The 25,517-nt window shown below is 36.8% G+C and overlaps 1 protein-coding gene across 6 annotated transcripts in view; it reads left to right on the top strand.

Moving 5' to 3' along the window:
• Positions 1-25,517, top strand: part of LOC135212725 (arf-GAP with SH3 domain, ANK repeat and PH domain-containing protein 1-like) — a 360,410-nt gene that overhangs the window by 254,204 nt on the left and 80,689 nt on the right. For 5 of the 6 annotated variants that reach the window (XM_064246425.1, XM_064246429.1, XM_064246428.1 and 2 more), the window contains exons 12-14: positions 1,487-1,599; positions 8,063-8,166; positions 8,549-8,578. In XM_064246425.1, the coding sequence (XP_064102495.1) occupies positions 1,487-1,599; positions 8,063-8,166; positions 8,549-8,578 (247 nt within the window). The remainder of the gene's footprint in view (positions 1-1,486; positions 1,600-8,062; positions 8,167-8,548; positions 8,579-25,517) is intronic. The other variant, XM_064246426.1, reaches the window with a different exon arrangement.

Raw genomic sequence — 25,517 nt, 5'->3', positions numbered from 1 at the left:
ACAAATACACATTTCTTTTCCAAAGAGAGAAAGTGAGGGCTGAACAAGTATCTATTTGTCTGTCTATCAATTCTTTTGCTGAGAGAGAGAGAGAGAGAGAGAGAGAGAGAGAGAGAGAGAGAGAGAGAGAGAGAGAGAGAGAGAGAGAGATAAAAGAAGGAAGAAATAGAAACACCAAATGACCAAATGTATACCTTATGTAACATCCAACATAAAATTTTCCTTAAATTATTTTCATACTACTGTATTAATCTTAGATTGTATTAATATAATTTCAAAGTTATCATAAACATTAGTACCCTTAAAGGTGTATACGTACATACATATGTACTTCTAACACTTGCAGCCAAGAAAGAGAGAGAGAGAGAGAGAGAGAGAGAGAGAGAGAGAGAGAGAGAGAGAGAGAGAGAGAGAGAGAGAGAGAGAGAGAGAGATTGTCCTTACAGTATTTAAAAGTGTGAAATGGAAAGATTATTTATTTTAAATACTCACATATGAATGTTGTAATTACAGTTATAGTATTATTATTATACATATTATAGTATTATTATTGGACAATATTAATAATAAACTATTACATACATGTATCATAAATAAAGGTTTTTGCCACGGAGGAAAAAGTGAAAGGCGAGAGAGCCAAGAACTTTCGGTCTAGTACGACCCTTTACTTAGGCACAAATGATCAAACAAAGCAAAAACTTAGTAAAAGTAGGCTTAATATCCAAACTGACACTACAAGATTAGCAGTAAGGTCAATTTCACTCTACAGAAACGAGGAAATGCCTGAGGGCAAGATTAGTGATTTTTAGGCAGCCACACCTTGGAGGACCACACACATGGTCAACAGATGATTCATCCAGAAAACAATACATTTTCAAAAAACAAGGTGGCCTATCGACTTAATACCATGAAATTTACAAAAATGTTCCTTTTTTTAAATTTCACATTTCAAAAGTTATCCTGTAAAAGTTATGATCCAAAGTTATACAGGATTAGACAGAAATATAAACTGAAAAGACATCAGGTTAGGTAGATCTCAGAATACATTACTATAGGCAGTCCTGGTTATCTGTGGACTTAATTAATAGCAATCTGGTTATATTGTGCTTGTCTAGCACCATAAAACTGGCGATTTATGGGGTCATAATAGGCTGATTATCAGTTATCACTGCCATAAGATGCCAATAATAGAGTTATGGTGTCATAGCATACCTAACATGTGCCATCAACCAGTTATCGGCGCCATTATGTGAAATTCAGCGCCATAAGCACTAAATTGCTGAGTTTCGGTTAATGGCGGTTATCGCTTAGCACCCCGCCAAGAACGAAACCCCCGCTGATAACCAGGGACTGCCTTTACCTACTTGTAATTACTTGTTTCTCCCTCTGCCTTAACATTTTGCATGTTGGAAGTCTAATTTTCACACATTTATTTTATTATTTATGAAAATCAGATAATTTATTTATTCAAATTATTACTTTGCAGATGTAACCTGGCTGTCAACTAATTATGGTGTGATGGTATGCATCGAATGCTCAGGAATTCACAGAGATTTAGGAGTTCATGTTTCAAGAATACAAAGTTTAACACTAGATAAGGTAATTCTTTGATACTCTGTTTTACTTATTCTTTATAATCATGATTACATAATTATTTTGAATGATACAGTCACTTTAAAATTACCATAGTATTTCATTGCTTTTTATAGTACAATATGTATGGAATCTTGAGGCTTTATGTAATTCAAAGGCAATCAAATTTAACACATATGTTGCAATTTTTTCCAAGAAAAGTTTTTGGGAAATCATAGTGCACCTTCTACAATGAAACTTAACCCTTAAGAGCCAGGGTAAAATATCAATATGCAGCCCCCCAGGTCAGGTAAACTTTGAGGTCAGCCAGTTTAAGAAAAAAAAACACGTCAATGGGAAGATTGAGATATGCAAATGCACAAGGTGAAAGAAAAAAATTCCAAAAATTTTCCTTACTTTCTACGAGAAGTTGAAAATTACTACATTTACAACCCCTTGTGTGGCCTCTTTTACAAGACAGTCATAAATTTTACCAAGTTATACATGTTTTTTCTAATAAATAAATTAATTTTATTTTTTAAAATAATAATTACAGCTCACATAAAAACAGATAAGAACTAAAATCAGTAACAGATTCTGAGCATATTTGTTATAAAATATTTATGTACAAAAATATTGAGATTAAAGATGTAAAAACTTTTTGGGATTATACATGTCTTTTCTAATATTTCTTTGGACTTTTCTTTGCAAAATTACAAGACCTAAATTATGTATATCTTAGTTTAACCAGACCACTGAGCTGATTAACAGCTCTCCTAGGGCTGGCTTGAAGGATTAGATATTTTTATGTGGCTAGGAAACAATTGTTTACCTAGCAACGAGACCTATAGGTTATTGTAGGAGCTGAGCCACATACTGAGAAATTAATTTCTAATCACCAGAAACAAATTCCTCTGATTCCTCATTGGCAGAGCAGGGAATTGAATTCAGGAAGATAAGAGCTAAAACACAGCAGTCCTTGGGTTTATTTATGAGCAAATAAATAAAAAGACATCATGTGTGTGAGAGAGAGGGGGTGGGGCAATACATATCTCCTTGAAGTCAAGATCATAACTAACTCTCTCATAAATCACCCACTTGATTTTAGCCAGTTCAAAAGGTGCCATTAATGAATTTATGGACTATAGAAGTGATGGCACCTCTTCCCGCCCGATTCCCCCAAATCGATGGCACGTAATATTGTTACTCACCATGAGTGAATCCGTTCACCCCCACAAAACCTGTTATTACTAGCTGTGTGAGTATTTCTGTCCATTAAGGGTTAATGTATGAATATCACCTTCAGCATACCCAGAAACTACTGTTATCACTTATATGTTAGGTAAGACACATAAGATTAAGTTGTAAAGAAATATCTTTCTCAGTGACTGATTGTTCTGTTGCCAGAGAGTAATATAATATAAAATTTAAAAAATAAAATTGAATAAAATATAAAATAAAAATGAAAACATTATAGGTCAGGTGTAATTTTTTAATGCAAAAGTTTAATCTTAAGACAGAGTAATGTTAAATTTTCCTACAACATAATTAAATAACAATGTAAGCTGTGGAATGAAAAATCAGATATGAAATATATAAGGTAGATTTAACCAAGTAAACCTGGTATTTGATATTATAAAAAAGTGATTGTGTTGATCATATTCTTGGTGAGGATAGTCAGAGTTCCAGTATCAAGTGGTAGTAATATAGCAGGGTATGGTTAAGATGGGTAGCAGTAACATAATTCTATTGCTATCTTGTGCTGAGCTGAAATGTTCCTCTTACTTTTATGCATTAAGCCCAAATGGTTTTATGTACTCTTAATGTATCTGGTTTGGTTGGCATATGTGGAAAATGCAAATTTGGCAATTTAGGATTTTCAAAGACTTATTCAATTTTTTCTCAATTGCGTGTTCTTAAATATAAATACAGTAGCGCACTGAGATAAGTGACTGTGGTATACGTGTCTTACTTCTGGATACATCGGTGCAAAATGGAAATATCAACTTGAGGGTTTTTGCCTATGGATCTAGCACCGAATATGTAATATTCACTATTAGTATCGTATTATAAAATATGAACTTATCGAACATGCATCTTTTCCTTGGTTCTTAAAAATTATGCTTTACTTCACTGTATCCAGTAATATTTATGTACGTATTATCGTATTAGTAGTATTGCATTATAAAATTCAGACATAGAGATCAATGTTTTGGTTTGGAAATCAGCTGGGGACAATTATGAGATAAGTTATTTCACTGTATTTAACTCAGTTCAGAGCAATTTTCATGTTTCTACTCTACATAATGTAAGACAAGGTTATATTTTATTATACAAAGTATTTTTAAGTCAAAATGTGAAATAAGTCTTGTTGTCAAGTAAATTTAATTATTTTTTCCATTAGTAGATGGCATGGGGGGTGATGGGTTGCATGTTTTATGTGTAAAAAATCAAGACATTCAGGTCACTATTTTCTCTTGACTTCATGGTATGATCATTACATATTTATCTGTTTTTGTCATGAAAATAACAGTATGTAAAATGTGGCCTTTCATGCTCAGTAGTGTTGATTAACCCTTAAATGCCGAAGCGGTACATATTTTAAAAATCGTCTCCCGTATGCCGGCGGCGTTTGCGAGTGAGTGCTGAAGCTGAAAAAATGTTTTTTTCACAAAATCACAGCACGCTTAGTTTTCAAGATTAAGAGTTCATTTTTGGCTCCTTTTTTTGTCATTGCCTGAAGTTTAGTATGCAACCATCAGACATGAAAAAAATATCATTATTTTATATAAATATTGGGAAATATGACAGCGCAAAAAAAAATTTCATATAGTATAATTGTATACAAATTGCGCTGTGAGCAAAACGGTTAAAGCTAACAAGTTAATTTATTTCGTTGTATTGTACACTAAATTGCGATCATTTTGGTATATAACACATTGTAAAATGATGAAGGCAACACAGAGAAAATATTATCACAAAATGATGCATGAATTCGTAACGTGCGAACATAAAAAAAAAGCAGTTTTCAAAAATTCACTATAAATCGAAATATTGTGCTAGAGACTTCCTGTTTGTTGCAAAATGAAGGTAATTGATTGAATATTACTAGACTGTAGGTGTTGTAGCTTACAATTACAGTTTTCGACCATTTCGGTTGAGTTAAAGTTGACCGAAGGACGAATTTTTTCTATTTATCGTTATTTATATCAGAATATTTCAAAACTGATAAAAGCTACAACCATAGGTTGTGTTTTATGTTGTATTCTATATGAAATTGTGCATATTTTCATACATAAAACTTTATGTAACAGCTAATTTAAAATGGTGCAAACATTACGACAATCGGACGAAAAAATTTATGATTTTTTCGGAAGAGTTACCGCGCGGACGTAAGGAAAGTTTATTTCATAAATTCACCAAATCGAAATATTGTGCTTGAGACTTCCAATTTGTTGCAAAATAAAGGTAAATGATTGAATATTACTAGAATGTAATAGTTTTAGTTTACAATTGCATTTTTCAACCATTTGGGTAGAGTCAAAGTTGACCGAAGGTTGAAATTTTGGCACTTATCGTTATTTATATGAAAATATTTCAAAACTGATAAAAGCTACAACCATGAGTTGTTTTTTGTTGTATTCTACATAAAATTGTGCACATTTTTATATATAATACTCCATGTAACAGCTAATAGAAAATGGTGCCAAAATTATGTCAAAAAGTGACAAAATAATTTCTGAGATGTGTCGCTGATACTTTTTAGTGCGAGAAGAAAGAAATTCGCGCTTGCGCGCCGGGGTAACTATTTTAAACAAAACAACGCCTTGATCTGTGAGCTCCCAGCATCCCCCAAGGCGCATGATTCAAAAGTTTTTGCCTAGTAGGCCTATAACTATTTTTCCGCGAATTTTTAAAAAACTTTTTATATTGACGTACCATACGTCCAATCGGCACCCAACAGACAATGTATATCAACGTTTATACATCCAATTGGCGTTAAAGGGTTAAAATACTTTTCTCCAATTTTATTTACGGTTGAGTGTGATGGTATATTGAAGTTTATGGTAGTTTAATCTGTTTTGCCGCTGCACGATAATTTATAATAGTTATTAAGCAGCTTGAACATTGTTTTCTTAGCTTCAGCTACAACTTGCAGTTTAAATTTATTAGCATGGCGTAGTATATTTCCTTGCTGATCTTTTCTTCATAGCGAATAGGGTATTATGTAAAATTTATCAGTCCTATTCTACTTAACATCATTTGTAACATAACTGGTAATTGTTTACTATTGTACGATGGTTGCAATGCAACTTGGTTGTTCTTAGCAAAACGAATGTTTCTCCTTTGTTTGTAACAGTTCTAACAATACTTTTATCATTCACTTTTACATTTTTAACTTATTGAACCAGAAGATGGGATAATGAGATGGAGGAAAAGATGTTAGTACACAGGATACATAATAAAATCATGAGTATATACAGTCATTTTTATTTTTTATTTTCCATGTTTATTGTACAGATAGGTAAAGTTTATTGTTACTGTTTCTTTATATATTGCTTTCAACTCATAAAAAATACGCCAAAGCTTTTAGTGTCTTACAGTTTAGAATTTATATTAACAATAAAGCTATATCTTATTGCATAGGTACTGTTTGTTTTTATTAATACATGGCACATATAAGCTTTATCAAAAAAAGAAAACTAAATGGTATACTATGAAGAAAAAAAGACTATGCTTACGTATAAAGGGGGAACAATTAGTAGCTAGATGATGGCTTGGGGGTTTTGTGATGGTTTGGAGTGTACTATTTCTGTTTGAAATTATTTTGAATTGATTTAAAATTATAATTTATGGTATATTTTTGTTAGAACTATCAAATTAGGCAGTGAACTGTTAAAATAGGCAGTTATGTATTAGGATTTTACAGTAGTTTAGGGGTACAGGGTGTAAATATACCTGGACTTCATAACAAAACACGCATGTATGGATATATACAGTGGAACCTCTACATACGAAAGTCCCTACGTACGAAAAATTCAGGTTACGAAAGCAAAGACAAAGATTCATTTTGCTTCTGTGTACGAAAATAATTCAGGTTGCGAAAGAGTAAAGTCTGAGATTCGCCCAGGCCGCCGAGAACAATTTTAAAACTGGCGGTTGCCAACTCGGTAGACTCGCCACCATCATCCCGCTCTCCCATTGGTTCCTGATGCTAGTCACTGCCATAAGATCCTGCTCTGCTATTGGTAAGCATCTGTCCCAACATGCCTCTATGTAAAGGCGTTCCTTGACCATTTTTTGCGGCAGCGTTATCGTAAACACCTGGAATTTGTTCATTCACATATATTTCGTTGGTTCATTCACATATATTTCGTTGGTTAACGTAAATTCGTGTTAGTGATTTCACTTTCGTTGTACTGTAAGTTACTTTATCGTGTTGTGTGTGAACTTAATGACTTACGTTATTAGCCATGGGTCCCAAGAATGTTGCTGAAGTTCACGGAAAGAAGAGGATGTTTTCTATGGCGACGAAGATGGAGATTATCAAGAAGGTTAATGTTTTCTGCCATTTGTTAATGTGTTTCGTAAAGTTTAGTGTTAATGTTTTCTGCCATTTTTTGTTTTCGTAAAATTAAGTTTTCATGTTTTCTGCCGTTTGTCCTCCCCCTCAGTCGCCACTTTCGGACATCACCTCACTCGAAAGTTAAGGTTCCACATTTTACTACATACGTACGTACATGTACATACAGTATTTCTTGTACCCTGTACACCAATACACTTTATTTACAGGCACAGTAACGGTAAGTTTAATTATTGAATAGCCCAAATTGTTGTATTTCATTGTTTATTGGTCAATTTAGCTTCATTATAAAATTTACTGTGGTGTTTTTGTAGGGCTTGGAACGAATTAGGCAATTTACATGTAAAATTAGTTCTAGATACAAAAAAATCAGGTTACAAAGGCCGCTTCGGAACGGATTTATTTCGTAACTTGAGGCACTACTGTACCACAAAATTTCACAGTTTTTTTTATAGAGGGATCGCCTCGAACAGTTTTATCCATTATCTCGGCGAGCTACTGTATTACATTTCCTGATGTTGAGGAGATACAAACTTTGAAGGCACACCCCAGTTTTGACTAGCAGCTTTAAAAAAATACATAAACAAATATTATATGGCAGCACTAACAAGTTGATGGCTTTGTTGTGGTTGCTGTATACTAATAAAACTTTCAGCATTTTTTTTATTTAGTCATCAGGCCATATACAATGTTGAAATTCTGATTTTATATGTCAATCAGAATTTTTTATTAGTTTGAGGTGTGTGTATAATATTCAGAGCAGCTTGTTTATTTATGGGCAACATAAATATCTACATATTACATTAGTGTCATGTATGGTTTTGAAAGAAAAAAAGCTACTTGGCAAAGTAAATAACAAGTTAGGGTCACATCACTAAAGATAATTTTTATGTTTTTTCTATGTAGGTTGGAACAGCCCAGTTACTCTTAGCTCGTCATATGTCAAATAACTCTTTCAATGAAGTGACTGAAGCTACTTCACCACGAAAACCAGAGCCAACAAGTACAATGTAAGTACTAGTGGTTTCATTTTTTGTTGAATGTAACTAAAAAGTATTTTTCCATAGTGTTCCTATGCTCTGTGTGTGAAAATAATATAAAGTGACTGTCATTGGTAGCAACTCTGCTGTATATTATCCATAATTGTGCAAGTCCTTCTTTTATTTAATCTTCTGTCTATTGGTATGCTCAGGTCTTTGGCTACTGGTAATCATTTCATGTGTTTAAAATCATGGAAGAACATATAAACTTGAGCATATGACAAGTTTACATTGGGTATGTTAACAAATAATTTCAGGGATTTTAGTTCTGTGCTTAATTATAGGGTCTCAAATTTGCATATGTACCTTGGGATCAGTGATCCACTTGACCATTAAACCTTTTCTCACTCAGTGACTCACGAGAAGATTGGCTAAGAAGGTGGTGAGTACGGCTATTCATTTCAGCCGTGTCTCTAGTTAGCAAAGCAGGAATCAGAGAGCAGACTTCTTAAAAAAAAAAAGTGATTAAGACTAGATCCCTAATAGAAACTAATAAGAATATCTAGTAACTGGGTTGATTGAAGATAACTATCAATTATAACTACTATTCCTAAATGTAAATTTGTTAATACTGTACTGTACATTAATAGTAATGGCTTGAAATGCTTTCCCCATCTTTAGTTGTTCTGATGTTTTAAAACATTGACGTTCATTGATACTGTATATATATATATAATTTTTTTTTGTATGTGGGATTGTATATAATGGGCCCAAATAAGATCTGCTTCTGAGGCCAAATCATTTGTTCTTTAGTGTGGCATTGGTCACCCTGGGTTAACAGAGTATTGCTGATGTGGCATGACAATTATCTGTCCATTAGAGAAATAATCCTAGTTCATGACTGGCACTTTGTTGTTGTTCTATGTCATACTGTTAACTTGAATCTTACTCTTGCTAGCAACATATTATGCCTTAATGATGCTTTTACACAGATATTTTGCTGTTCAGAATAATATGTTCTGCTATTTACTCACTTGTAGTTACTGTTGCAGCCTTTAAGCATATTCTTTTAAAATGGGTGCTTGTCTTTTTTTTTTTCCAAACACATGTGGTAAGCATGACAAGAGATTATAATTGCAATGACAATTTTCCAAATACACTGCACAGATTTTTATTTTGCATGCTAGAGAAAACTTTCCTTTACATACCTTTTAATGATATTTTTATTAAATGATTGAAATATGGTGCTTTTGAAGATGTACTCAGTTTTGGAATGGTATGAGAATTGTGTGTCAAAATCACAAATTTTGGATAAAGAGTGCATTTTTTAAAATCTTGTGATCAGCCTTTTCATAAATTATATGTTGGAAACTGCATTATGTTTACATGTAAGTACAGACTATAGTTATGTATCTACATTCTTGTCAGTATTAGTTAAGTTTGAAGCGGGCATTGAAAATTGTGTTTCAGAGCTAACTGGCTGATTTGCTAGGGGAGTAAGTTCTTGCTGGTGGTGTATGTCTGTGTGTTAACAAGAGTTATTAAGTGCACTTGAAAAACCCTTGAGTAGCATGTTGCTCCTCTGCGGTGCTTTTTCTACTTAACCCCTCGTTTCATCATGATTTTATGTTGTTGCATTGCTCTTTACTGTATTTTCTTCCAACTTGAGTTTTTTGTTTTGTATGTCTCGATGTTTGCATTGGAACTAAGTACATAAGGACTTTTACATTTCATCTTATTCCCTGTATCTTTTTCATGTTTTAAGAGTTATTATTGTTTGTGTGTAATAAAATTATCATTTGTTCATTCCTTCTCTCATTTTCACCATAGTGGATTTTGCCTGGATTGTCTTGACATAGCTCACTTTCTTATAAACTTATTCTTAATAGGAAAATTTAGTATTCACGTCAGTCATTTTTGTTTTTGGTCAACTGAATTTATATTTGGTGTTTGTGTCCTTTCCTACCTATTGTGAACTGCACTTTTTAATGTAATGCAAGTGCATTCACACAACTTCATTGTCTATCACATACATGAAAGAAAGGTGGTAATTCTATTCTTTCTATCTGTTGTGCTATTACTTTAGCAAAAGTCACTTACATGTTCAGAATTTTATTGAATTTATAGTCTTATGAACCCTCAGTTAACATTCTTCTTGGGATCATCTATTTGGCTTCTGCAGTGCAAGATTCTCTTACTGGTGTTTGGTCATCTTGTTTAATCAATACCCTTCTATAGCTTTTTTTAGCATATCTAAAACTATTGGTTGTAGTACTTACATATAAACATAGATAAATGTGTACTGAATTTAATTTTTTCATAATCCTCAGACCATAGTTTTTCATTGGATGACTGCCTTTGGGAAGGTACATGCTCAATTTATTTTGGAATGTTATTTTTCAATACTTCCCTCATTTCCAGTTACTGTACCATTATCCGTAATAGAGGCATAAATAAAACTATGGTTTGTATGATAGGAAATATTGAAATTGTTTAGAAAATTTCATATTTCCAAAGTTTTTAAGGGTTGAGTTTCTTCCCAAGATTCAAGATTAAGAGTTTGACAGATTAACATGACTTGCTGCCATAAGAAGGGGAACAGGTGAATGCCTCATCTTAAAGTGCTACATATATATATTTAAGTTATATGGAAGGCTAGCCCTGTGAAAATGGATTGTTAGTCCCTGGTAATATAGTTGAAATATCTTTTATAGGTAGCTAATTGTATTAAGAAAATTATTATGCAATGATGTGATAATATAGATAAATTTGTCAAAGTACAAACAGTAATGAAGAAAAAAGAAAACGGTAAGAAAATGTAAAATTTATCAAAGAAAACAAAAATACAGAATAAATACCCCAAAAACATAAAACAGTCAAGGAAAATTATGAAATATGTTGACTTGGACTTTGCGCCAAGTAGTGGATTACAACTTTATTGGACTGCCTAGTCTTTCTTGCCATATCCAATTTTGCTAGCTTTTTTTTTTTTTTTTTTTTAAGGGGCAAAAGAGGGGGAATAAAGTTATCAGAGATGGGGAAATACTACTGTATCTTGAGAAGAAGCAATGCAAACACTTACAGCTCCTTTTTCAACTATCAGTATGTGCTTTTAATTCTCAGAAGGATCATGTACTGGGTATTATAAAAGCTGAAGCAAAATCCTGTCTCTCCTGATAACTTGAAATTCCAATGAATCATTAATACAAGTAAATAAATTTCAGTTTAATATACCATATATTTCTTTGTATAAGACAGCCTTTAGATAACATGAGGTGATCAATGTTGATACAGCCTTGTGATATGGATGAATCAATTACTGAAGCAAACATCCCTGATAGCTGCTATGCAAGTAACTTTCAGTACTTCCAACTCTCCACCATCATGACCCCATGGAATGCCACAAGGTACCAACCTAACATTCCCACACCTTTTCACACTTCTCCCATCACACACACCCCACTTCGTTTACCACCTTCCCCCCCCCTCTATACCATATATTTCTTTGTATAAGACAGCCTTTAGATAACATGAGGTAAAAACCATGGAAAATTTTCATGAATTTATATCTTATCTGTACTATAAGACGACTTCTAAATTACAAAACCGATTTTTTTTTCTTTTTTGAGAAATGTGATTATTTGTCAAGTTATACAGTAAAACCATATTTATAATAATGATGACTTAAAGAAAGGTTGTTTTGCTTGCTGTACATATTACATACTATTATACTATTATTACCGGTATATTGTTACTGTATTACAGAATATAAACATTGTCACTTACACCACATGCATTTGTTATTGTTTACATTCTCAAAATCTCGACTGTTTGAGTACTATCAATATCTTCATTGCCATTAGTTGTTAGAAAAGATCTTTTTCTCATAAAGTAATGAAGTTTGGTTGAAAACATACTCATAACACTTCATTGTATAAGCATTAGGTGTGATTTCTCCAGTTCCGGACATCACTTTCTTCTGGCTGTTATTCGTTTTATTCAGCCTCAGCTATAATCTACAGCTTTAATTTACTAGTATTCTTTCTTGGGATCTCCATTGCGTGAGGGAGGGATGAATAAAAATGCATTTTACTTTTACGTATGGAAGCCACCATTGAGAATCGGCATGGTTTAACAATTTGAAAATTTTAATGGAACTCCTAATAAACGCTTCATAGTTATGTTATGTCAGAACAGGTTTTAGCTTCATCCAGAATTCTGAAAACCAAATTTTTTCTAGTCAGGAGAGAGAGAGAGAGAGAGAGAGAGAGAGAGAGAGAGAGAGAGAGAGAGAGAGAGAGAGAGAGAAGTAGAGAGAGAGAGAGAGAGAGAGAGAGAGAGAGAGAGAGATATGCCTTGGTTAGGTTGTTACACTGATAGATATCCACTTGCAAAAGTCGAATAATAGTTGTATTGAGAATAATGATAATTTTAGTAAAACTTGTTTTACTGTATCTAATCATATTGCATGTATTATCATATTACAATAGTATATGAATAGAGTAATGATGTGCCATTTGCATTCTGGTTTTGTTTACAGTCTTAAAATAATCAGTTGATCACATTTTACCGACATCAACAGTCTTTAGTTGTCGAGTGAAACTTAATTCAGAGATACTACATTCCTTCCATAAATTATCAAAGCCGGGTTTAACAGCCAATTTTGTATCATGTTTTTCATACATATGCCACCTAAAAGGGAAACCATTATTTTGTTTATGTTTCATCGCCATTCACAAATAACCACTAATAATAACAGTACAAAAATGTACGATAATGATCGTACATAATTATTGTTCAGATGACTGAATTGTTCTAAACAGTTACAAACAGCTTTGTATGCTGCCTCACTTGATGTTTGCTGCGATTTTGTTATAACAGCATGGGGGAACGTGAACGTAGAAAGTGTCATAAAATCATTTAAAAATACCATTGATGGTAGTGAAGATGATTTGTATGATAGCGACGACAAAGCTGAAGTCGATTCACCAGAACCAGACTGGAATCCCTATGATGGTGGCATATGCGATGAATCTCATGATATGTATGAGAAACTTTTAATGAAAAATTAGTATTATGTCATCTTAAATGTTATTACTACGATAGTTACACTACCAAAAGATAAAGGTTGGTGTGAGCGCAATCGTAACTAGATGTTGACATTTTCTCAGTTGGGATCACACAGATAAAAGTTGGTTTCATTGATATAGAATTATGCCTTGAATAGACTATTTGTTATGAAGATATGCCATAGGTAAAAATGGTTTTATTACTGTTATTATCAGTTTATTTCATTTTGTGAATCATGTATGTTGGTGGTTATTGCACCAAGGCCAAGGCTAGCATACCAAAAACATCCTAGAATTCAAGGTTTGATTTTTAGAATTGTAGTATAAGACGGCCCCCAGTTTTCATGGGTGAATTTTAGGATTTAAAGGTTGTCTTATGCGCGGAAATGAAAATATATAGTACAGTAATTAAAATACATATAAACATAAACTGAATTATTATATTACTGTATGTAATTAATATTGATTTCACCATACTCTTAACATCTAGGCAAAAGTCAGTAATAAATATTTTTAGACAAAACTGAAGAAAATCGTTTTTAATGGGTCACACTGTCTACATCTTGATGCATACTGCCACACACTTGCATATTAGCCATTCTTAATTTAGAGTTTTATGAAAGTAACTTACCAGGTAATTACTTAGCAAATGATTAGTCTTGCACGGCATCCTAAATTCAAAAATTTGCGCACAAGCAACTGTTGCAATGCGGGGGTTACAGGTCCCATCCACCGAAACGGGAACTTGCAAGTGACAGACGCCAACAGCATCATTCTTATTCGTTCCACGCTACCAACAAGACGTTGTTATTGCTTCCTGAGATCGTTTTCGTCCCTCTCTTGTTTGCTCGCTGAAGTCGGTGATGTAACCGCTTTAGTTGGTTTTTTGTCTGTTGCATCATATTGGTTGGCTTTACGTACTTTAGTTTTTTCTCTTCTGATAGCTCAGATTCTTATTAGTATGTCTGATTCTAGTACTTCCAGTCTTTGCTATTGTAGTGAAGGCTGCAAGACGAGACTGACTGCACACACGAGGTGCATTTAATAGGTTGGAAAGAATAGCATCAGGAAGGTGGTCGCTAGAGCTGAAAGTAGGGCATCTCTTAGTTGGGATTATTCCCCTAGGCCTAAGACAGACTCTGGTCTGCCTAGTCTGACTACTCCTGGAACAAAATCTTTCACCTTTCCTCAGCCCTCCTCCTCTCCATCCTCCCACTCCAGTGCTCAGCTCCCATGCTTCCAAACCGAATGCCATTGCCAGTCTAGAGTCTAGGATTAACACCAAATTTGATAATAAGTTAATCTAGTGTTAAGTTCCATTGCAGAGTTGGGGGCTTATGTTAGAGTCCTCATGGACAAAGTAGAAAAAGTGAGAAGTGATAAAGTGCAAAGTGAAGTGTCAGTGGAGGAGGTCGTTGCCCATCCCATTGGCTCTCCTAGACGTAGGTCACTGTTCCACTCCCCTACACCTAGGAGAAGACATACCAGAGTTCCAAGGGAGGTTGATGGGTTTTCGCCCACGGGCTACCGTCCCTTTTGTCAGTCCTGTTGTAAAGTCCGAGGACACGACAGACTGCCATTGGAAAGGCATGACAGTGGATGTGCGCTACTTATCATCTAGTTCCGACTTGGAGTCTGATGATCCCGGGCAATGTAGACATTATGGGAACGTGTCCAGGCCATTGAAAAGGCATGTGCGTGATTCGGCTCCCGAGTCCCATGTGCCAATCAAGCGGCATAGGACTCAGACAACCTCACCCTTCCTTCATGTAGCTACAGGGTTGACCCTTCAGTGTTTGCTCCAATTCAGTTACCTTCACATCCATGGGACTCACCTGCTCTGCCGTCTCCCAAAGACTGAAAACTTCAGAAGCTCCGTGCCAGGCACTCGTCACCTGAGTGTTCGGATGGACGTGTTCCCACTCCTGAGAGCCTAGTCCTGGGCATGCTCCCATCTCCAGCGATCGCACACCCACCACTGGCTTCCACTCCACTAGCTCTTCCTCCCGTTTTGTCTGCTCTCGCTTCCGTGCTTCCTGCTCCTGCTCCCGTGATGGCGGCTCCTGCTTCTGCACCTGGTCAATTCGCACCTGCCCCTACCTTGGACCTGTGACTCACAACCCCATCTTCTTCAGAACTCGTATCCCATCTGCAACAGCAGCCCATTGTTGCAGAATCAGATGATCCTTCTCTTGAAGAGCCAGCTAGCAGAGATCCTGAGTCTTGTCGAGAAAGCTCCTCCGTCGGGAGTTCCCTGTAAGATGGCCGACAACCTTTTACCGGTTACTTCAGAGGACGAGGATGATGAGGGCTAAGACTCGGCTCAGTTATCTGCTTATAAGGCCTTACTGCATTTCCTTTTGGAAAGCTATCCAGGATTCTTCACTTCTCCCACCGCCTCGTTTCTGATGTCAAAGAGGCAGCAGGAACTCGCTCTCCTTCCCAAGATGGTCCTTTCCACCTCCTCCAGGAAGGCTCTTAAGGTGGTCAAGGAGTGGCTCTCGATGAAGAGAGAGCAAGGGAAGGCAACGTTCGCTCATCCTCACTCGTACCTTGTCAAGAGGTATCACAGACTTTACTACTGACACCGGAGAAAGCCCCTCCTGGGAGTCGCTGCAGCCTTTGCCTCAGCCAGAGTTTTCTTCTCATCGGCAGAGCTAGACCACCTCGTCAAGAGCTTGTTTTAAGGTTTTTGAGGTGTTCAGCTTCCTCGACTGGATGGTGGGCATTCTTGCCAAGAAGATAGAGAATGCCACAGAGATGGTTGACTCTGTGTCTACAGACCTTTTGAGTATGTTTTCGTGTATGGACAAGGCCGTCTGAGATGGTGCAGCGGAACTTGCGTTGTTCTTTACCTTCGGACTGGTATAGAAGAGGGACCTTTGGTCTTTTTATGCATCGAAGGGAGTTACAGCAGAAGGCAGCTTTGCTTTTTGCGCCTCTGGACCACTCCCATCTCTTCCCGTAGGCCATGGTAGAGCAGATGTCTGCACACCTGCAGAAGTAGTCAATTCAGGACATCCTGAATGAGTCTTCGAGTGCCAAGCCTTCTTCACGGCGCTCTTTTGTCCGAAGCTCGTCTCTGCTCCAACAACACCTCTTTAGTACGAAGAGACCCCAGTCTCATTCTAGACCCTGCTCCAATCTGTGCTTCTACTCGCAGTCTGTCAAGAAACACTCCATTGCCATGTCTCAATGGAAGAAATGAACAGGAAGTCCTTCATGCCCCAGTAGGACCCAGGCTTCTTGAGTTTTGGGAGAAGTGGGCTTGCAGAGGGGCAGAGCCATGGGATTGTCAAGGTATTAAAGGAGGGCTATTGCATCCCTTTCTCGGAAACCCCTCCTTTAGTCTTCTCACCCATCGCATTGACGGTGTACTTGAAAGAATCAGAAAGACACTTAGCCCTTTCGAAGAAGTATCATTCCTACTTATCAAGAAGGCCATAGAAGAAGTAGGAGAGGTCCATTCCCAGGGATTTTACAATCGACTGTTCATAGTTCCCAAAATGTCAGGGGGTTGGAGACAGTTACTGGACGTAAGCACTCTCAATTACTTCATGGTCAAGACCAAGTTCAGGATGGAAACAAGCCAGTCAGTCATGTCATCCATTCGTCCGGGCGATTGGATGATCACCCTAGACATGCAGGATGCTTATCTGGACATCTCAGTTCATCCAATATCCAGGAAATACCTAAGGTTTATCTTCCAAGGGAAGGTCTTCCAGTTTCGGTCCCTCTGTTTCAGTCTTTCCACGGCACCTCAAGTACTCTCTCGAATTCTCTCTCCTCTCGCAAAATGGCTTCACCTGGTAGGTATCAATATCAGCCTGTATTTAGACGACTGGCTTCTCCGTTTGCCGTTGAAGGAACAGTGCACGAAGGACCTTCAGACAATGCCCCATAAAACCGGATCGCCGATAACCGGGGACTGCCTGTACCCAAGAGGCCATGCGACATATCACTGTTGTTCACGATGACACTAAAGAACCTCACAGTACACCTCATTACCATTCTGCCATACAGATGTTCATAGAATATCACCTGGATTATTTAAAAATCAGTGTTAGATGAACAATGTACTGTCTGATAATCCAACTAGGAAACAGCAGCAATTCGCTTATCCAAAGCATCCTAAGCAGTGAAGCAAAAGGATCTCAGTTGCAGGAAAGATAGAATAATGAGGTATCTGTTTCCTAGATGACATTTTCTTCCTTCACACAGTGGGTTCTCTTCTTTCTGTATTTCCCTTTACCTCGTCTTCTTCCTACTGAACACCATATTCTTTGAAAGCTTGAATTTCTAGTCAATGGCCACTTTGGGCTTGTTCCACATGAATAGGTTTCATCTTTGAAAAATAATACAGGCAGTCCCTGGTTATCGGCAGTCTCGGTTAATGGCAATCTGATTTTATGGCACTTGTCTAGTGCCATCAAATGGGCTATTTATGGTGCCATAACAGGCTGAGTTTCGGTTATTGGCGCCATAACATACCTAACAGAGGTTCCATTAACTGAAACTTGGCACCATAAATTTCCTAGTTTCGGTTAATGGTGGTTATCGCTTAGCAGCCCCCCCGCTGAGAACAGAACCCCCACCGATAACTGGAGCAAATTCTGTCATCCAGAGTCCATTTGGTGGGAAGCACTTGCCTCTTCCGGCTCAACTCGTCTGCAAGGACATTTAATTTCTTGTGAATGAAGCGGGTGACAAGTGTTATGTGCCATCTGACAGAGAGAAAAGGAGTGCATGCCTCTCTGTTTCTTGATGTAAGACAAGGCCGTGGTGTTGTCTGCATGTACAACAACCATCTTGTACACGAACGAGGGGAACTGCCATAGGCCCAGGTAAATGGCCTTCAACTCCTTGACATTGATGTGGAGCTTCGTTTCCTCTGGCGACCAGGGCCTGGAGACCTCCCAAGACCCTAGGAGGGCTCCCCAGCCCAGATCCGAAACGTCCGAGTAAAATTCCAGGTCTAGTTTTGGGGCTAAGAAGGGATTTCCCCTTTGAATACCTTCTTTTTGGTAGCCACCATTCGAGATCTGATATATCTTGTGTGATAGGAAAAATCGTCAAGAGTCTGGTTGAGTTTTCTTGTCCCAGTTGGCCTTGAGGAAGAATTTAAAATTTCTCATTTGTAACCTGCCCAATGGAACGAAGGTCTTGATAGCAAAAAGCACTAGACAAGCCCCATAAAACCAGATCGCCAATAAACAAGTCCGGATAACCGGGGACTGCCTGTATTTAAAGAATGATAGATGGAAATAACATCTCGCCCATATGCAGGAAGTGCAATACGTACTATAAAAAACGAGACCATAAACCATATAGCAAGCGAATGTCCGGCACTTGCACAGAACCAATACAAAAAGAGGCATGATTCATTAGCAAAATCCCTCCACTCTAGCTTGTGCAAGAAACACCAGCTACCTTACTGTATGTAATAAGTGATAGAAAACAATCAGGCAAAGGTCCTCTGGGACTATGGGATCAGAACAGATAGGGTGATACATACTAATAGAACAGACATGATGTTGATTGACAAAATCAAGAAGGAAGTGTCACTCATTGATGTCACAATACCATGGGACACCAGAGTAGATGAGAAAGATAAAAAATTCATAAGTATCAAGATCTGAAAATAGAAATAAGAAGGATATAGGATATGCCAGTGGAAATTGTACCCATAATCATAGGGACACTAGGCATGATCCCAAGATCCCTGGAAAGGAACCTGGAAAAATTAAATGCTGAAGTAGCTCCAGGAGTCATGCAGAAGAGTGTGCATCTGGAAACAGCACACATAATAATGATGTGGCCCAGATATGGGAATTCATGCAGATTCCAGACAATATTTTCCAAGGAAAATTTGTGGTTCTGCAATATTCTTTGGTGAGCAGCGACGTGCACTGGGTCTTGGTTTCATTGTATAGGATGTCAAATTTCTCTGTATATATTAGGCAAGTATCAGTTAATCACTAGTGACCTTGCACTGATGGGGAATCAGAACCATGTTGTCGGTGAAACAGAGGTTGTTTATTGTTTTTTTGTTGATAGTGCATGCATCCGATTAGAAGTGAGTTCAGTTTGACATTCGTGGCATGTGTGTACATGTTAAGCCGCTTGACGAACTGTATTCAATGTGACGTCAGAAGCGGGGAAAGTCAGAACTTTTCCCACTGTATCTGGCTTCTGACATCCCATTGAGCAAAGTTCGTCAAGCAGAGCTCACCCATGTGGACGACACCTAAAATAGATATAGAGAGAGAATGGCCTCTTGCTGGAGCCCGTTTAGAACCAAAGTTGTCGGGCAGTATGTTACCCCATTTGATACAGAATTGTTATTTGGAGAACCAGCAATATCAATATCAGTTAAATAAAAAAGTGCCTCTTTTCTGCAGCTTCAGGTAGTTTACTCTTTCAAATGCTTTTCTCACTTCTACAAAACATAGACATACAGGAAAGGCTGATGATAGGTAGTAGTTCAGCAATTCTTTCAGGATGTACATGCAGATGTCTGTTGGGCGGTATGCTTTAAATCTGACTTGGTTGTCAGTAGTGTGTGGAAAGGGGAGAGACGTCTCACTATAAAAATCTGTTCATCTTCAATGCAATTGTTGTAATTGCAATTGGGCAAAAATTATCAGGGTCAGCTGTATCTTTTACCTTGAATTTTGTTAAAGTCTTAAGTGAACTAGAGTAGTGAGTTTGGGAGAAACTGGAGAATTATGCTTGCAATGAATATGGTAGTTAGGAAAATGTAAATTATTGGGTGGCAGAAATTGAAAACTTCTGCAGGAAGGCTATCGCAGGTGGGCTATTTATTATTAGATAATTTGTTCATGGAAGTGAAATGAAGCTGAATGTCACAATAAGGAGGTTATTTACTTCCCTTCAGGAGTCTTGTTCATTTATGCAATTCAGGATGCATTGAAGTGATCACCCCACAATCTTGTGATGGCCTTGTTACTTACAGCATCTCTTACTCATTGGGATTGAGTGTCATTCCAAAGATGAGGGTAATCGCCAGGTTCTAATTTTCTAGATATTGCATCTGCTCATTGTTGCTTTTCATTTAGTCTGCAGTTCTTAAGAGAGAGTTTGAACTGCACTCTCACTTGTCTCATTAGTTGTGCCAAGTGTCCTCTGAGGCTACCATTTTGCCTCCACAGTAAAAATATTTCATGAGAATTTGTATACAGATATTTAAGCGTCATTCCAGTCAGGTATGTGAAAAGAGTTACCTTTACGGAATCTAAAGGTATCCCTGCCTATGGCAGGCTGAGTAGATATTATATTTGAATAGGATTCTTTCAGATCTTTCTTGTGGCCATTTCTGCATTTTGGGTTAATGCAGAGTTGTATAGCATCTGCCAGTTGAAGTATTGACCAGAACTTATTTCTTGGGTCATCCCAAAAGATCTGGTTTTCTGGTGGTTTTTAAATGCCCAGTGAACAGCAGGTATGCGATCAGTTGGGGCTTCATGGTGTGGAGGGATGTGATATTGAATGACACCTGTAAGGGGATGCGATCATAGCCTTTGCAAGATTGTAGTGAATGCTGCAGGTCACAGTTGACTCATGAAGGTGTGGAGATGTGATGCAGTGATCCAGCCAAGAGTTTGTAATTGTGTCCATTCTATTTTGTATGTAGGTATAGGGAGAGGGAGGGAGGAGCATTACACTGCTAATTTGGTGAGTGTGACTTTGATGAAAGCAAGTGAGTTTGTTATATAATTGGTTTTTGGGATGAGAGTTAGTCCCCAGTTATATAAATATGATCTGCAGTAGAATCATGAATAATGCTGTTTAACTCACCTAGGATCATACAATATTGATCAGAATTGTTCTTATTTTCCCAAGGCATATAAACATTAATGATTAAGATCTTAGAGTACCTATCTGTCACTTGAAAACCCAGTGTAATATTATTCCTTTTAGTCATCATATTCACTATACTGTTTAAAGATTTGTGCCATGAGAAAGATAGGCCCCCTTCTGGGCAACCAGTTATGATGTGATCTGTAACTTGCTTGATGAGGTCAAGAAAGTTCTGAAGTCTTCATGCACAGAATCCCAGATGACAAGGCCATGTAACCATAGGAGCATTTCTTGTGTTTAAGAGAGTTATGTTCCGCTTGAGGCAGTAAGTATTCCATGATGTTATATCTAATGTATCCATGGTTACTCATGAAGTTGGGAAATGAATGAGATGATCATTTGGGTGGGTGGATGGTTGGTGGCAGGGGTGGGAGTCACTTATGATGGGAAGTTAGCTAACACTTGCAATAGGAGGTGAGCCTGTGCCCATACCAATGCAAAGGGTGTCAATAGGTCCCCTGGGGGTTGGGGGGGAAAAGCTGGTCCCAAATTGGGTTGTATCCTGAGACATTTATATTGACTCACTCTACTATGCCATGCTGTCCATCTTCGCTGATGATCTGAAATTATGAATAATGTGACATCTCTTCTCAGGTTTTGGGTGAGGTGATTCATGGTTGCTGGGATTTAGTCCAGTGGGTAATTGAGAGGGTCTTTTGTTTTTTCTATTCCGCCAATCTGATTACCAGCATCCAGAGAGAGAGAGAGAGAGAGAGAGAGAGAGAGAGAGAGAGAGAGAGAGAGAGAGAGAGAGAGAGAGAGAGAGAGACTTGATGGCTGGTAATCTTGACTGATAATCTATCTTCCACTGGAGGCATTGGGGAAGGAGTGGAGGTTCAGAGTCCATCAGTCCACTGAATAGGTCTACAGGTACTAATGTGGGTGCTTCATCCATGAGAGGGAAGTGTTTCCCACTTTGGAGGCTACAGTCAACTTGATCTCACGTTACACCACCACCACTCTTCTCACTTTGTTGGGTGGCAAGGAAATAATATATGCCCATTTCAAAGGAGTCTTCTGGCTTGAGTTATTCCTGTAACTGTTTGATCACTTCCCAGATAGTGGAAGACTTTGAGTTATTTCCACTGTTTTTTTTTTCTGAGAGAAAATTTGCCATGTGAAAGGCATTTGCTGTATTCTGTATGATTATGCCTGTAAACAAACCATCCTGCTTTATTTATAACCAAAAAGCAATGTTCATCAATCTATTGACAAGTGACTATTTCGTGCAAACAGTTTCTTGTGGTTGAAAGAAAAAATATGGCTTTATCAGTTGTGAATACACCTGTACTCCAATTTTTATATAGGTTATAAGTGTACCATACTGTGTTTGGATGAAGTAATAATTTTCTTATATCCTTTATATTAGTCGGAATCGTGTAAAGAATTTAAGTTTTCTTAAAGTTACACATTGTTTATGAATATTAGAAATTGTTGCTTTTTTTATTTATTTTGTTGTTATGCACAAGCTCATTCCATGTTATATACTATGTACAGTGAACCCCCTGTATTTTCAGGGGATGCATTCCAGCCCATCCTGCCCCACGAATACTTGAAAAACCCTCTAAAAATGCTTAGCACTGCCTGTTTTGATAGTTCAAGCACAAGAAAATTCTTTAAAAATGCTTTTACTACCTAAATATTTTCATTTTTTTATCGCAAAATGTACATTTAGTCATAAAATTTATATGGAAATATTTTATTTAATGAATATATATTTCTCAGTGAAAAATACTGTGAATATGCAAATTTTCTGCAAGTAATGGCTAGGTGTGTTCCATAGAGAAACCCGCCAATTTTGAGAATGCGAATACAGGGGGTTCACTTTACATATACCTGGTTGGCAGTCATCATGATTACCACAGGTATTGGCCGTAAGTTATGCAGGAGTTGTGAACTACCAAACTAAATAATTTAAAGTGGTATGGTTTTCAGTCAGCTTCTTGGTGAAAAGTAGTTGGACCCAAATTTGTTAGCAGAACTTCCTAACCTCTATAGTACTAGATCTAAACATTCTCATTTTATCATTTTACAGCTCTCTCATTTGTGATTCAACTTGTGTAATACTGTGTACTATTGTGTAAGAATAAATGTTGCTCTTGTGAGTGGGCTGAGTAAAAAATGTAAATGATATATAGAAAAAGAAGGTTATCATAAATATGATAAAGAAAAAGAGGAATGTTATCAGCAAACTAGAGGAGGAGGTAGAGGATGGGCAAAATCAAGAAGTAAATTTAGGAAAAACAAGAAAGAAAAAGCTAGTCAATGTAGGATTGTAGTAATATTCAGCAAACAGTGATAAAGCTTTGTAATAGGTTAGTGGTGCAAACAGTTCACATGGTTGCAAGTAACCTCAGAGACCAGAGAAAATAGGTGGTATGTGGTATGCAGACCGTTTGCCAAAAGACAACTGGTCGAAAGACAATACTACTTCAAAAACAATTACTGGTCAAATTGACATGTTGTATAACAATTCGTTGAAAAACTATTAATTATGCTTATAATAAAAGTGAATGGAAAGGAAGGGTAGCGCTGAATGGCCCCTCGGCTCCGGCGCTTGGCTATGTGCCAAAAATTTTATAATCTAATCTAATATGGAAAGGAAGTGTTATTTTATTTTATTTTTATTTTGATAATACAAACAAAATGCTTCAAACAAAATTAAATTGTTTTATTAATTTTTTCATTATAATAATACAAAGAAAAAAGCTGCTTTCAAGCAAATTTAAGGCAGGAAGAAATCTTATGAATTATATGAAACTGCTTTTAGGAAACTTAAGCCTTCGTCTCTGTTGTATGTAATTGTGCACAAGTATTTTCAAATGCTCATTTCCTCTAACATAAGTATTCTTTATTCTAGAAATATTCATTCCCATTGCTGCGTGTAAGATTAAAATGTCATTACTTCTTAATCCTTTCGGATTTTTCTAAGTAGCTTGGGAATCGTTGAACTTTTCACCAAAATATGTTGATTAAAAACATTGTGCTAATCCTGTAAAGCGCATTTCTGAGCTATGAGATCTAAATTTCTATCAGTGCCATAAATTCTCACTTTGTCATTTTTGTAAAGTTTGAAATTTTCTCCTTGGGTCAAGAAATTTAAATCTTTATTTTCTTGCTTAGCCCTCATCCTATTTACTGCGCGTGAAAGAGAAGACTTTTTTGGCAGCGCTCCTGCGATGCTTGTGGGTAAAGCACTTAAAGCATTATCTAATATGAAATCAGTAACTTCTTTGGTTTCACAAGCCCACGGTTTTATTTGATCAAATGCTTTCAAAGCCATATTATGCAAATCAGTGGGTGGATGAGAGTGCTGAGAAGGCTGACCATCAGTCACATCATCAATCCTCTTCTTCATTCTTGCTTAACACATCTCTTATAAACCTTCCTGCCACATGTTTTAGCAACCAAGTACTACAGGCAGTCCGCGGTCATCGGCGGGGGTTCATTTCTTAGCGGGGTGCTAATAAGCGAAAACCGCCATGAACCAAAACTCAACGATTTATGGCACCAAGTTTCAGTTAATGGTGGCGATAACTGGTTAATGGCTCTGTTAACCAAAACTTATGGCCCGTTATGGCACCATAAATTGCCAATTTTATGGCGCTAGACAAGCCCCATAAAACTGGATTGCCATTAACTGAGTCCGCCAATAACCGGGGACTGCCTGTAAGTTTTCGTGCATCTCATTTTTTCTTAATGAACTCCATTTTACTGAGATATGGTTTGAATGTAAGACTTTTAATATTTAAGTTTTTTTAAACTAAAGCAAGCTAAACTATGAAAATACTTATTTTAGTCATACAGCGATAATTTATAAAGTTAACGTGCCAGTTGAAAAAATTAGCCTTTTTGACTAATTGTCCTTTCCATCAAGTGGTCATTCGACCTGTTTGTATTTCGACTAGTTTTCAGTCAGGCAAATATATTTTGACCTGGTGTCTTTCAGCAAATAGTCAGGAAATTAATGAAGATAAGAAATGAAAAATCTTAAAGGAAAAATGAAGGTAAAAATGAGTGCCAGGTATAAAAGAAATGTAGAGAATTAGCTAAGTTTTTAAAGAGGAAAAGCAAATTAGATATCACATTTAGTAAACAATAGCATTGCTATCACAAGAGGGGACCAACAACTGGGTTAAAGAATTATACGTATATGTGATAGAAATTTTTTTTTTATAAGTAATACAAGTGTAATACTTTTGATATTATCCTGTAATACTTTTGATATTATCCTTAGAGGATAATATTACTTACAGTCTATGTTAGGGAAAAATTAGGAAAAAGCCCCATGGTTTGAAGTATGAACAACCTTTTCAAAAGAAAAAGTAAGACTTAAAAAGCAGACTAGAGAGGACTGTGGAGACTAGAAAATTACCTTGATTTAGGAAAATTGATGTAGAGCAAATAGCTTTCATTCAAGACCACCTTTAT

Source organism: Macrobrachium nipponense, chromosome 41, assembly GCF_015104395.2.
Source record: "Macrobrachium nipponense isolate FS-2020 chromosome 41, ASM1510439v2, whole genome shotgun sequence".
NCBI lineage: Eukaryota > Metazoa > Arthropoda > Malacostraca > Decapoda > Palaemonidae > Macrobrachium > Macrobrachium nipponense.
Note: the sequence above shows the minus strand (reverse complement) of the source record. Positions and strands in the feature narration are given on the sequence as shown.